Source organism: Emys orbicularis, chromosome 1 (assembly GCF_028017835.1).
Source record: "Emys orbicularis isolate rEmyOrb1 chromosome 1, rEmyOrb1.hap1, whole genome shotgun sequence".
NCBI classification, from domain to species: Eukaryota; Metazoa; Chordata; order Testudines; family Emydidae; genus Emys; species Emys orbicularis.
Window position 1 is genome coordinate 69,126,652 of NC_088683.1, and position 13,860 is coordinate 69,140,511.

Genomic DNA, 13,860 nt, shown 5'->3' on the forward strand with positions numbered 1-13,860 from the left:
TGCCCCCTGCTTTGCTGGTGCCCTCAGCATGTGCTTAGTCTGCCTATTGGGTAATCCAGCCCTGGCTATTTTGCTTGTTTTGTGCATAGGCAGAAAGACAAATTCCTATGTTGTTTGTGTGAGTATCTCCCATAGGAACAGAGAAGACAAGTCCAAAAAAAGGAATACTGATTGTAATAATGCAAATACTGGTAGGGGGAGCGAGGGGTAATTGCAGTACTTGAAACTACTTTTAATTCTTTCTTAAAATGGCCTAGATTTCAAGTTGACGTGTCTCTTTAAATTACAACCATTAAAATGCTTATTTTTAAAATGAAGCAAGGTCAGGAATTGGCATTTGTGCTGGCCTTCTGCACAGCAGTGAATTTCATCTTCTGAGAACAAAGTTAAGTGTCCTCAAATCGATATAACTGATAAGTAATAAGTGCTTCTCCAAAAGGGAATTATTTTTACTAAAGAAACCTAATAAAGAAAGTCTGAAAAACAAGGAACACAATTCCTTTTTACAAAATCCGTTGGGAACCCCCTTTTATAGCACACATACATCCCCACACATTGCAACCCCGCCCCTCTGTCCATAGAATAAGGGGTTGATTTTTTAATGTAGGGCTACTAGGGTCAAAATCAGACATGCCAAACCCGTGAAAAAAACACAGAAATTGGGCTTGTTTTTGGCTTAATTGGCTTGTGAGTTGCTTGTTGGCTAGATTTTGCCTTGTAGCTTGTTGCTTGTTTGGCTTGTAGCTTGTTGCTTCTTGTAGCTTGTTGCTTCTTTTTTTGATCAGCTCCCAGCAAGCATGGGCAAGGTGGGGGCAAGCAGGGGCAAGGGTGGGAGAGAGTCGGGGTGCATAGAGGGTGCAGCACAGTCATAGGTGCCAACTTTTCCAGGCGCCGGGTGGTGCTCACCCCCGGACCCGACCCACCCCTCCTGCCCTGCCCCACCCCCATCCCAACCCCTTCCCCAAAGTCCCCGCCCCAACTCCAGCCCCTCCCTGCCCCTATTGGACCCCTTCTCCAAATCCCCGCCCCGGCCCCACCTCTTCCCGGAGCGCGCCGCGTTCCCCCTCTTCTCCCCTCCCTCCCAGCACTTGCCACCGTGAATCAGCTGTTTCGTGGGGGGAAGCTCTGGGAGGGAGGAGAAGTGGAGCCGGGGCATGCTCAGGGGAGGAGGCGGAGGCGGAGCAGAGGTGAGCTGGGGCGGCGGGGTGGGGAGCTGCCAGTGGGTGCAGAGCACCCACCCATTTTTCCCCGTGGGTGCTCCAGCCCAGGAGCACCCACAGAGTTGGCGCCTATGACCACAGTCCCAGACTGCACACCAGGGGGATCTAGTCACATAGAGAGTTGGGGTTCTTAGGGATTGGCTTGTTTTGGCCTTGTTTTGAAATGGGATTAGCTTGATTTTTGGTTTATTGTGAATGTTGGGGGGGCTTATTTACCACATGAAAGTTGGAACTGTGGCCAAAATATGCCTTCAGTTTCAGGGGCGGCAGGTTGTAGAAATTTTGGTGGTGCCCAGAACCCACCCCGCCCCAAACTCTGCCTCCCCAGACTCCGCCCTCCATCTGCCTAAGGCTCTAGGAGGGAGTTTGGGTGCAGGGTCTGGGAGGGAGTTTGGGGGCAGGAGGGGGTGTACGGGAAGGGAAGGGGGTGCAGGCTCTGGAATAGAGTTTGGGTGCTGTGTGCAGGCTCCGGGCTGGGACAGGGACTGGGGGTGCAGGCGGGGATGAGGGGTGCAGGCTCTGGGCTGGGGGTGCAGGCTCTGGGAGGGGGTGTGGAGGGAGGGGGTGCAGGCTCTGGGAGGGAGTTTGAGGATGGGAGGGGGTGCGGAGGGAGGGGGTGCAGGCTCTGGGAGGGAGTTTTGGGGCCGAAGGGGAGGTGCAGGCTCTGGGAGGGGGCGAGGGGGTGCGGCACTTACCTGGGGCTCCTAGGCAGGGCGGACCTGGGGATCCTAGGCAGGGTGGGCCGGGAGTCTCCATGTGCTGCTACCCCCAGGCACTGCCCCTGCAGCTTCCCATTGGGCGCTTGGGGCAGGACACAGACCCACCCCGCCCGGGAGCTGCAGGGAGGGGCCGGCAGCCACGTGGAGCGAACTGGCAGGAAGCTGCTCAGGTACGCTACACTGCCGGTGGTGAGTGGGGGCCCTGGGCTGTTTTAAATGGCCCGGGGGACATGCAGGGTGGAGGCGCCCAGGGCGGAAGGCGGGGCTGTGGGAGAGACCCGGCCTCAGACAGTGTTGGAGCCGGGCCCATGGTGCCTGGACACCAGGAATATTCCTGGTGCCCAGGCACCGCGGGCCCATAGAACTCGCTGCCCGTGTTCAGTTTTAACATTGCACCATCATGTTAGAACAACTTTTTCCCCTGGAATAATCCTTTTGAAGGATCAGATTATGGACTCTAATAAGATGTTGTAACATCCCAACATCTAAAGCTAAAACTATATTCCAATGGACTAGAGACTCCTTCACTTAGGGTTTGTTCTTTATTATTATGAAAGTAAGGCTGGCCCAGTGGCTAGGGCAGTGGCTTGGGGACACAATACCCCCTTCTGCCACAGATTTCCTCTGTCGTTTGGTCTCTATGTGCCTTCGCTCCCTACCTCATGGGGGTGGCATGCAGTGCTCACACACTTCGATGGTGGGAGCCATATAAATGCCATAGATGGATTGTATGTGGTGTGGGCTTGTTTCACCATAACAAACACAGCTAAAATGCTCCATTCTTGGCCTCCAGGGCTAGATTTGTACCTTACTACAGATACAATGTATAGATGTTAAAAACAAAACCTACCCCAGAACATTACTGTATTAATTTTCATCTTAATCAGAAGAATTGTGCAAATACAGGCAGGGGAGAGAACAGCGCTATGAAGAAAGCCCTTTTGGGAAAATCCAAATTAGTATTTCTAACTCCTTGTAAAGAAAGAAAGAAAAACATACATTGTTTCATTTCCTCATTCATCTGTCAACAGTTTGATTTTACCAGAGCACTGCAGAAGTTTGCCAAGCTTGTGTGTATTAATGTATGTGACTAGTGCCATTTGGGCCAGTGTAATACCAGGTCCTGCACTATCTCCATTGTAAATCACAGGTTTTTCCTTGATGGTGAGAGGAGGGGATCCTTCAAGCCATTTTTGGAGCCACAAGATCTTTCCTACTTTCCCATTTTCTTCTCTACCTACTATTCTAAAGACTTGGGAGTCATAAGCCAAGATGTTGTGAGGTATTTAGGCACCTAACTCCCATTTAAATCTATGGGGCTGGAGGTTGCTCTCACCAGAGGTTCAGGAGATTGCGGCTGTCCAGGGCCGGTGTAACCACCTAGGGTGCCAAGATTTGGGGGCGCCAAAAAGCGGTGTCCAGCGTCACGGGAGTCAGCTGAGCGTGGCAGGGCGGGGAGCGAGGCTTCCATAACAAACCCGCCCCCGCAGCGTGGGGCACCACGCAGGATGGTCAGTGGGAGCCTGTGGCGGAGCAAGGAGGAGACAGCCGGCCGGGCGCGGCGACCAGCGCGGCCGAGGGACGGAGCCGTTGGGGAAGGCAGGATGCGGTCCTGAGCTCAGGTGAGCTTCGCCCTCCAACGCGCCGCACCTGGGGCCGGGCGCAGCTGCCTCCTGGGGCAAGGGAAAGTGAAACGAAACCCCGCAGTGCGACGGACGGGAAAGGGCTGGTGCAGGTGCTGCTTCCAAACACTGACCCTCCCCCCGCCCCGGTGGCACTGTGCCAATGCAGGGAGCCAGCCCTGATCCCCGGGAAGATCCTCACCTGCTCCCTGGGAGAGCCCGGCTCTGCCCTCCTTGCCTTTGGGTCCCCCCCGGAGGGCGAAGTACTCAGAGCCTGGGAATGTTTAGAGACCCTGTGAGCTGGGGGCATTCTCACCCTCCTCATTGCTCATAGGTTCCCCCGGGCCAGAAGGGACCATTGTGAACATCTCCTCTGACCCCCTTGTATTAATTCTAATGAACAATGCCACATTATGCAATATTCATTTTTGAAAGTTTATAATAAGTGATGCTCCGGCGGGAGGGGAGGAGAAGGGGGGGCGCAATGGAAGTTTAACCTAGGGCGCAAAATATCCTTGCACTGGTCCTGCGGCTGTCCCTCCCCGTCAGGCTCGGAAGGAGGGCAGGCCCCCTCGCTCTGTGTTTCTGGAAAGACTGGCTCAAAGAGGGATTAGCAGTCTCCATGGTCCTGGTCACCTAGGCCGGGGCCAGGCAGCAAGAAGTCCAGGGCTCAGGCCCTGAGGCAGGGCAGAGCAGCAAGCAGGCTAACGCCTGACATCCTGTATCTGGGAGATGGCAGACAAACACAGGCCTCTTGGCCTAAGGTGGGAAGGTTGCCCCCCAGAGATGGGGTTGGCAGCAGAGGATAGGGGGACCTTGGCTCACCCTACTTCACCTGGTCCCAGCCCAGGGCCCTAACACTGGCAGAGGGTTCCACCACGTGGTCAGTGGGGATCCCAACACGCTGACCAGAATTCTGGCAACACAATTGGACAATCGTCTGGTATCCTTGGGCTCCTTCCTATGATCACCTTGCCGTGAACCTGCACCTCTGTCTCCCTGGGGCACACCACTAGCTGCAGTCCCAACAGTTCCTTGGTGTCCTTGTTGGCTCCCTGATTTCTCTTGCCTGATATGCTCCAGTGGAGAGCTAACTCTGCCAGCTGGTAACAGTCTCCAAAGGAGCATCTACTAGCTGGGGTGTGCAGGAGTGCTGGGAGTTCTTCTCCTCTCCCACTGACTTCAGTGGATGACTAATGTGCTTCAATACCTTGTTAAACTGGAACCAGCATGTGTGTTTGTCATGTGGCCAGTGTAAGAGGTCCAGTGTTCTTAACTATTCATTTCTTTGCTTTTAAGTGCTTGGGTTGTGTGAATGATGTGATGAGTGACATCCACGGCCGGCTCCAGCGTTTTTGCTGCCCCCAGCGGTGGGGGGGGGGGGGGGGAAAGCCGCGATCAGCAGCAGCTCTACCACCGCCGCTTCGTTCTCCGGCGGCAATTCAGCGGCGGGTCCTTCCATCCGAGAGGGACCGAGGGACCTGCCGCCGAATTGCCACCGAAGACCTGGACATGCCGCCCCTTCCCGTTGGCCGCCCCAAGCACCTGCTTGCTGCGCTGGTGACATCAGTGTAGTTGCTACAACCTTAACAGATTTTTTAAACCCGAATTTGTGGTTTTGGAACATAATTATATTTAACAGATTACAATTCCGCACCATGTGTTTACAAACTATGATAGTCAAAATAAAACATGTAGGTGTCCGTGATTATGTGCTTCTGCCACAATCTTTATCTCATAGTGCCAGGCCGTTCTTCAAAGGTATTTAGGCTCTTAGCTTCCATTAAATGAACATCAATGGAAGTTAGGAGCCTAAATACCTTTGAGGACCTGGGTCCAAGTTCATAATCTCATATTCACTTTCTCTTGTATATTAACAAATAATCACAAAAATTATGTGCAAAGTACGTCATTTTATTGAGTGTAATGAATGTGAGCTCACAAGCAAGATTACACAATGCTACTAATTAGCAGAACAAAGTAGTTGCAGGATCTCACAGGAAAAACAGATCTGGCTTATTCTGACGTGTATATATAATAAAGAGGTAATACGAGATCTTTAAAACTGTGTAGAACACAAAATAAGTTACTGCAGCTGGTCACATGGAACGATCCACGGCAAGGAGTAAAATATTTGCATTTTACCAGTCAGTTGCCCTGCAAACCTTTCTCCTGAATTTGTTTTATTTTGAACATGATTAATTGTAAAAGGGAAGCAAGCAGAGGGAATATTTTGCTGCATATGAAAAGCTCCTTATTTATAAGGGAACCAAGATGCAATAAACCCCATAACTTTATAGCCCGCAGCCACGGATCCACGGGGAGACATCTCGTCCTTTGCAGTTCTTTGTCCATGCCACCCTGTTTGAGTTAAAAATCACGTTAGTTGATTATGGCAAGCTCATCAATTAATGCAAAGCCCCCCAAGAAAAAACCAACCAATTACATTTATGTATGATTAACTTTTTTGCAGAGATCCAAGCTTATATAACAAATAATTTGCTACTGGTCCAATCCCGACAGAGCACCTGGCTAGTCTGAATGGCCTAAAAGGTTCCTAAAAGGTTGTCAAAAGGCCCACTTACCAGCTGTTATTCCTGCCACATAAATTTGGTGTGTTTGTGACACTGCTCATAGGCAGCAACTCCGTGGGTGCTCCAGGGCTGATGGAGCACCCTCAGAAAAAAATTAGCGGGAGCTTAGCACCCACCGACAGCCAAGCTCCCCCACTCCTCCCAGTGCCTCCCTTTCGCCAGAGGCCCTGCTGATCAACTCCTCCCCCTCTCTCCCAGTGCCTCCTGACAGCTATGGATCAGCTGTTCTGTGGCGTGCAGGAGATGCTGGGAGGGAGGGGGAGGAATGGGGACAGGGCATGCTCAGGGGGGAGGGCAGAATGAGGCAGGGAGGGGGTGGAGCAGGGGCGGGAAGAGATGGGTGGGATGGTGCCTTGGGGAATGGGGTGGAATGGGGGTGGGGCCCAGGTGGGATAGGAGCAGGAAGAGGCGGGGTGGGGGCTAGGAGCAAGATATGGAGTGGGGGAGGGGCCCGGGGCTGAGCAGGGTTTGAGCACCCCCAGGGAAAATTGGAAGCTGCTCTCTACTGGATAGAATCAAATTTGTTCAGTTTTGTGCCATAAGCACTATCCTGCTAAATAGAACTAATGCACATTCCCGTTTATTTCCAGCTGGAGGGCACTAAACTTCTGGAGAAAGGTGATTTAAGTTCCATCCCCACTGCCATATGAAGGATCAAGTGGCCCTGTTGGGTAGCATAGATGTAATCTTGAAGTCCTTGGTGGATCTGGATTTGTTACATTGGTGTTTGAATTCCTGGGAACCACAGATGCTCACCAAATACATTTCTCTAAGTAGAAGAGTGTGTGTGCTTGTGATGTGGTGGACAAGCGGGGCGAACCTGGGCAGGAAGGGGTTGATTGTCTGTCCTGAAGACAACAGCTGAAGCCGGTCCCATTTCACCTGCTAGAAGTAACAAGTCTAGAGGGAATTAAAAGGGAGGAAGAAGGCCAAGAAGACCTAAGAGGTGGGCTGAGCAATCCTGAGCTAGGAACTCTCAGGTCACCCAAGTCTGTGGAGAAGGTTTAGACTGGACTTTGTGCTCTTTTATTGGTCATTAGAAAAGTCAAACCCCAGAAGTAGGTGAGTTGTGAACCTAGAGAGGGCACCTGGACTGTTGTTTAGAGCAGATGGAAAAGACTCCCATTCACAGTGCCAGTGCTCTATACTGGATGGAATCAAAACTGGTCAACTGTATGTCATAGACCCTACACCTTTAATAACGAATAGAGAGTCGTTTTCAGTCCAGGTGTAGGAGTTTTTGGAGGAGGAAGATCTGAGTGTTATCTCCACTGCTGCTGTAAAGGTCCAAGTGGCCTTGATGTGTATCAGAGCTACAACTGAGAATCCTCAATGTCCATAAATGTATTGTGCTGTGAACCCTTAGTATACAAGTTCTGAGTTCAAATATGTTAATAAATAATCATGCAAATATTAGCAACCTGCTTGTTGCTTCTATACAAGCTTGTATATCCAAAAGAAGATTGTAGTCTCTCTCTTTTAACTGGACTCCCCCCAACTATACACACAAATATGTCATTGTTATTAGTTCTTGTAATAGTTTTTAACATACCATGCACCCATGCCATTAGGATCGCGAACAACTCTCTTTGCACAATTTACACTCGCTGTAATATCTGCTGTCAGTAACTCTAAAAGAGAAATACAGTGGAAAGAGGGGGGAGAAAAAAACATTTTCCTCTTCATTTTTTTTTGAATCTGTCATCTTAAAATTGATGCTGAAATAATATTTTATTATTATTATTTATTAATCAAGTTGATTACAGTAGCATCTAAGGACCAACCAAGAACAGGACCCTGTGGTGATAGGCAAACATAGAATACAATGTATTCTGTACAAACATAGAATAGCACATGGTCCGTGTTCTGTAGATCTTAGAATCTAAATAGAAAGACAGACCCAGAGTGGGGGAAAGGGATATAACACACAGAGTAAGCAATGTTCTGGTGTCAAGCATTATGTTAGTTCCACAATTTGGTCTTAGCTTTAGAATGCTGTCAATCTGTGGGCTAGTTATAGCATAACCAACTACTGTAAGTTGTCTTGCATCTTCCTCTGGCGCATGTGATAATGGTCACTGCTATTATATACTGCTGGGGGAATTCTGTGCCAATGTGTGCATGCATAATTAATGTGCTCTGCATATTTTTAGGTATTTGTGGCAGAAAATAGCTTCTGCCAGAAAGGTGCTACAGTTCCACCTTTTACCCACCAGAGGGCACTGTGGCGCTAGACCAGAGCAGCCACTCCGGGCCAACTAGGGAAGAGAAAGAGCCTGCAATGCCTTCTTCACAGCGCCTGTCGGGCCAGGTCAGGAGACAGGGGACATGGGGAGACAGACAGTGTGGGGCTGCTGGGGGGTCACAGACAGAGGCTCATAAGGGCTAGTGGGGGAGGACAGACTGGGGCAGGAGCTGAATGGGAGTGGAGGCACTGGGCCACAGAGGGGAGGGAGTTGCAGAGCCACATGGAGATGGGGGAGGGGGTTTAGGGCTGCATGGGGATGAGGGGAGGTGGTTGGCTGAGGAGGTTCAGGGACAGATTGGGATGGGGGGAGGGGCCTGGCTAAGTGGGGGTGGAAGGACACATGTGGACAGGGGCGGATGTGCCTGACTGAACGGGAGAGGCTAGGGGTCATTCAGGGTCTGCATGGGGGAAGCTCCCTAACAATCCCTCCCCATGGCTCAAAAAAACCTGTTCCATACTTTTCCCACCCATACCCAACAACCCCCCAAGTTCACACTCAGCCTCCTTCCCAGCAATTACTTCCTGCTCCCTCAGCTCCTCCGTTACCCCTGACTCCCCCAAGTCTTTGCACTGCTTCTGAGAGGTGCGGGAAATATGGTTCTGTACTATAGTTTAAATTAATTATTACTCAGAGTCCTGTATTAATATGCCTAGTAAGGAATCTATTTGTCAAAAAACATTTCCTGGATCTTTTTTGTTGTCTGTATTGTTACAGACATCCTTGCTGACAGGTATTTCAAAATAAATTACCAAAATGATTGAAATAGATGTGATTATACTGTGTTATTTTGACAAATAAAATATGCAGAATTTTGCAGAACTTTAAAATATTGTGTACAGAATTTTTAATTTTTGGCGTAGAATTCCCCCAGGAGTAAAGAGGATATTGGAGACATTGTATTGGACTAGAAAGACCACTGGTCTGATCCAGTATGGTAATTGCTATGTTCCTCTCTTTATAGTTTCTATCTGTTTCTATTAGACTTTCTTTGCTGAATTCTATTTAATGATCTAATTTCAAAGCAAATGTCTTCTAGTACTATAAAGGGATACCATACCATCTGCTTCAATATAACACACTTGTCTGAAAATTTTAAACCAACTATTACCACAAGTAGCACCTACGAGCCACTAGAAATTGAAAGAAATGAGAGAAAAATATTGTTTGGTATTTTTTCCATCTTCTTTTCTTGGTGCCCTTGACAGCTTTTGGGAGTAATATGTCTTAGGTGAGACCATAAATTCTGTGCTAACTCTCTCCAAAAGGGTTGGTTTTACTCTTTATGGATAGCTATTTTGCTGGTTTTATGTATAGTCAGACAGACAGTTCCCTGCGTTGTTTGTGTGGGTCTCTCACACAGCAACAGAGGAGACAAGTCCAAAAAAAATAAAGAGTGATTGTAAAAATACAAAAACTGTCAGGGGGAGGAGGGGATATTATAGTACTTGAAACTATTTTAAATTCTTTCTTAAAATGGACTAGATTTCAAATTGATTGTGTCTCTTTAAATTAGAAACTTTAAAATGTTTATTTTTATAATGAAGCAAGGTCAGGAACCGGCATTTGTGCTGGCCTTCTGCCCAGCGGTGAACTTCATCCTCTAAGAACAAAGTTAAGGGTACTCACATCAACATAAGTGGTAAGTAATAAGTGCTTCTCGAAAAGGGAATTGTTTTTACTAAGGAAACATAAAACAGAAAGTCTGAAAAGAAGGAACAAAATTGCTTTTTAAAAAATCCGTTGGGAACGCCCCTTTAATAGCACATATGCATCCCCACACAGTGCAATCCCGCCCTTTTGTAAATAGAATAAGGGGTTGTTTTTTTAATGTAAGGATACTAGGGGCAAAACATGGCCTCAGTTATAACTTTGCAATGCTATGGGCTCACACAAACAGACCGAATTTGCCCGCTCATAGTGTTACCTGTGGGAACATTATATTGCACCTACCACCACACTGGATTCCACATGCGTTCTTGGCTCTTGGAGTCTTGCCATCATTGCACCACCAGTGGCTGTTGATTTGTAAAATCCCATAGTCAGTGCTTTGGTCACCAGGGTTGTAGTTCGTGGCACCTGTGTTAAAGTTGCTCTCGTATCTTGCTGTGCACACCCCTGTGAAGGTTCCGTTTAAAAAAAATAACCACACACAGATTAATGTATTTTCTCTGGTGATAAAAACTCCTCGTAGGTTGATATGTTACATAAATGTGAATCTAAATGCCCCTGTATCACCCATTCGTAGATGATGCAAATGATTATTTAGTACAAAGTACACACAGGTAGTTTTGCTTCCTTTTAATCTGATCAGATTCACAATCCTTATTAAATATGAAGAGTAAGAAAAAAACCATTCTACCTGTAAAACTTTTGATTTTCATATGAACACCACATGGGGCCAATATCTTTGAAGGAAACACCAGTAAGTGTTTTGGGGTAGGGATGCCAACTTTCTAAATGCTGAAAATCAAACTCCCAAGGCCCTGCCCCAGCCCCACCTCTTCCCCAAAGCCCTGCCCCCGCTCACTCTTCTCTCGCCCTCCCCCTATCGCTCACTGCTCTCCCCCCTCCCTGTTGCTGGATTGTCTCATCCTCCCTCCCTCACCAGCTGGGCTCCCTCTGCTCCAGGGCTGGGAAAGGAGCTGCAGTTGGACTCAGAGCCTACCTCCCGCCTGTCTGCAGATAGAAGGCGACCCTGGTTGAGCGGGGGCTGTTGAAGGTTGATGACCCAGCGCCTCCCCTCCCACTCCCACCCTCCGTGGTAAGCGGACTTTTGGTCTCCAGTCAGTACATCTGACTGGACACTGCCAGGTCCCTGTTTTGGCTGGATTTGCCAGTGGAAAACTGGCACCTGTCAATTTATCCCCTTTCCCTCCCGGCCCCCTGAATCACATGGACATCTCCTCCAAGGAAGCAGACTTACAGTGTCCCAAGCTGTAGCCCCGGTATCCATCCAGCCCAAGCCTTTTCATTGCTCTTGCCAGCTCACACCTTTCGTAGATCTTCCCATGAGCAGCCAGGGGCAGGAGGAGAAACCCCAGGATTAGCAAAGCCTTCATGCTGGCAGCGTAGCAAACCCAGGCTCCTACCACTGAGACTAGAGACGACGTGTGCCTGCTAATATTGGGGAGGAACAACCGGGAACAGCTCAAGTCACACCCTTCCCGGAAAGCAGTGGCACTTCCCTTCAGCTCTCAGCTGTTCCTCCTGCCATGCTGGGCATCTAAAGCAACAGCCCCTCCCTGCAGCTCCCAGCTTTGAATGATAAACTGCAAATACTTTGGTAGGTGGGTTAAAAAGTTGTCTAGTTCACTGTGGCATCTGTAAGTTCTGCTGTCTTTGGAGATGCAGTGTGCCCTAGTGGACAGAGCACTGGACTGGGATTCAGCAGCCCTACATTGTAGTGCAAGCTTTGCCTCTGGCCTGCCGGGTGACCTTGAACAAGTTACTTTACCTCTGCCTCAGTTTACCCATATGCAGAAAGAGGATAATGATGCCGCTCTTGTGGCCTATATGCTCTGTATAGGTATTGCTAGGTATTATTATGCTGAGCAAATGCTATTTCGAAACTTACACTAATAAATCTCAGTAATGACTGGCTTTCTACACCCTAAGAGAACAGTTTATACTATATTTTTTTCTCCAGTGGTGGAAGACCACCTCTATTACAGGGATGTGTGCTAAATTAGGGCCCTGGCGCTATCTACACTTCTACCAACAGGCCCTGCTCAGCAGACCTAAAATCGCTATAGCACTTTGCAGACCCTGACATGTTACTTCCCCTTTGATCTGTAAATGTGGATGTGAATTTTGTCTTTGTAAAAACAACAAGCTCAGACCCTGAGATTTCTGTTCCTGTAACATTGTAGAATGACAATAGCAACTCTGTAGTTAATGTTGTGACTGAGTTTCCATTCCAAGCCTGATTTGGGCCACTCCAGCTAAAACGCCCAACCACAGGAATGTCAGCTTCAAAACTGGTAGGAGAGGCCTGAGGGAGAGGGAAATCTTCACTAAAAAAACCTGAAAAACCTGAAATGAATTGGACACCTTGAGCACAGAAGTTCAAAAACAAACATTCTTCTTGGAGGTGGGAAGGTGTATATATATGTGTCCCTCTGTAGTAAAATAATGTGACAAGAGATCACATTTAGATTACCGAGTACATCTCTGTGCTAGCCTACAGCCCAGAGTTGAATATAGTTTGTGCTCCTTAATGATGACTTTCCAAACTTTCCAGTGTGTGAGTTTCCCTGAATTTCCCAAGTTTATCCAGGCCCGCTGACGGGGGGTGGGGTGGGGTGCAGTAAAGGGGGCAATTGCCCAGGGGCTTGGGTGATTTAAAAGGGCCCTCGGGGGGCCCCAGCCACCGCAGCCAGCAGCTCAGCAGAGATAAGGCAGGCTTCCTGCCCGCCCTCACTGCACACTGCTCCTGGAAGCGGCCGGAATGGCCCTTTAGCTCCGGGGGGACAGGGGGTCTCCGCACGCTGCCCCCGCCCCCAGCGCTGGGGTGGTGTTTGTGGGCAGTGGCACATGGAGACCCCCTGGACTCCCCGCCTAAGAGCCGCTGCCAGAGGGGTGTGCCGGTCACTTTTGGGAGCCGCCCGAGGTAAGCGCCGACCCCCTACTGCAACCCAACCCCCTTCCCAGACTAGAGCCTGTACCGCACACCCCAACTCCCTCCGAGAGCCCGACCCCACACCCCTTCCTCACCCAATCTCCCTCCCAGAGCCTGCATCCCATACACCCTCCCGCACCCAAACTCCCTCCCAGAGCCCGCACCCTGTTCTTTATTATTATGAAAGCAAGGATGGCCCAGTGGTTAGGGCATTGGCTTGGGGACCCAATTCCCTCTTCTGCCACAGATTTCCTTTGTTGTTTGGTCTCTGTGTACCTTCGCTCCCTACCTCATGGAGGTGGCAAGCACTGCTCACATACTTTGATAGTGGGAGCCATGGACTATATGTGCTATGGACCTCTGTTTTTCCATAACAAATACAGCTAAAATGCTCCAGGCCTAGATTTTTACCTTACTACACATGCAATTTATATACGTTAAGGAAAAAAAACCCACCCCAGAACACTACTGTATTGATTTTTATCTTAATCAGGAGAATTGTGCAAATACAGGCAGGGAAGAGATCAGCACTATGAAGAAAGCCCTTTTGGGAAATCCCAAATTAGTATTTCTAGCTGCTTGTAAAGAAATGTGTGGTTTTCTGTTACTCAAAGAAAAACATACATTGTTTCATTTCCTCAATCATCTGTCAGCTGTTAGATTTTAACAAAGCACTGCAGAAGTTTACAAAATGGGAGGTGTAAATACATATCTCTAGTCCCATTTGTGCCAGTGTAATACCAGGTCCAGCACTATCTCCATTATAAATCACAGGTTCTTCCTTGATGGGCAGAGGAGGGGATCCTTGAAGACATTTTTGGAGCCACAAGATTTTTCC

At 48.9% G+C, this 13,860-nt stretch overlaps 1 protein-coding gene across 1 annotated transcript; it reads right to left on the reverse strand.

Moving 5' to 3' along the window:
* Positions 1–5,454: 5,454 nt before the first annotated feature.
* On the reverse strand, positions 5,455–11,543 carry LOC135875960 (lysozyme C). Its single transcript, XM_065401061.1, has 4 exons — positions 11,328–11,543; positions 10,355–10,519; positions 7,708–7,786; positions 5,455–5,922 (listed from the first exon to the last, which is right to left on the reverse strand). Exons 1-4 carry the CDS (start codon positions 11,461–11,463, stop codon positions 5,856–5,858), a joined length of 447 nt encoding a protein of 148 aa, XP_065257133.1. The 5' UTR covers positions 11,464–11,543; the 3' UTR covers positions 5,455–5,855.
* Positions 11,544–13,860: the final 2,317 nt, after the last annotated feature.

Excerpts from the sequence above, each read along its gene's own strand:
- LOC135875960 (XM_065401061.1), bottom strand. The coding sequence starts at position 11,463 with ATGAAGGCTTTGCTAATCCTGGGGTTTCTCCTCCTGCCCCTGGCTGCT. Across the intron at positions 10,520-11,327 it reads GGGCTACAGCTTGGGACACT|GGGTGTGCACAGCAAGATAC; the intron begins GTAAGTCTGCTT and ends GAACCTTCACAG. Across the intron at positions 7,787-10,354 it reads ATGTGGAATCCAGTGTGGTG|AGTTACTGACAGCAGATATT; the intron begins GTAGGTGCAATA and ends TTTCTCTTTTAG.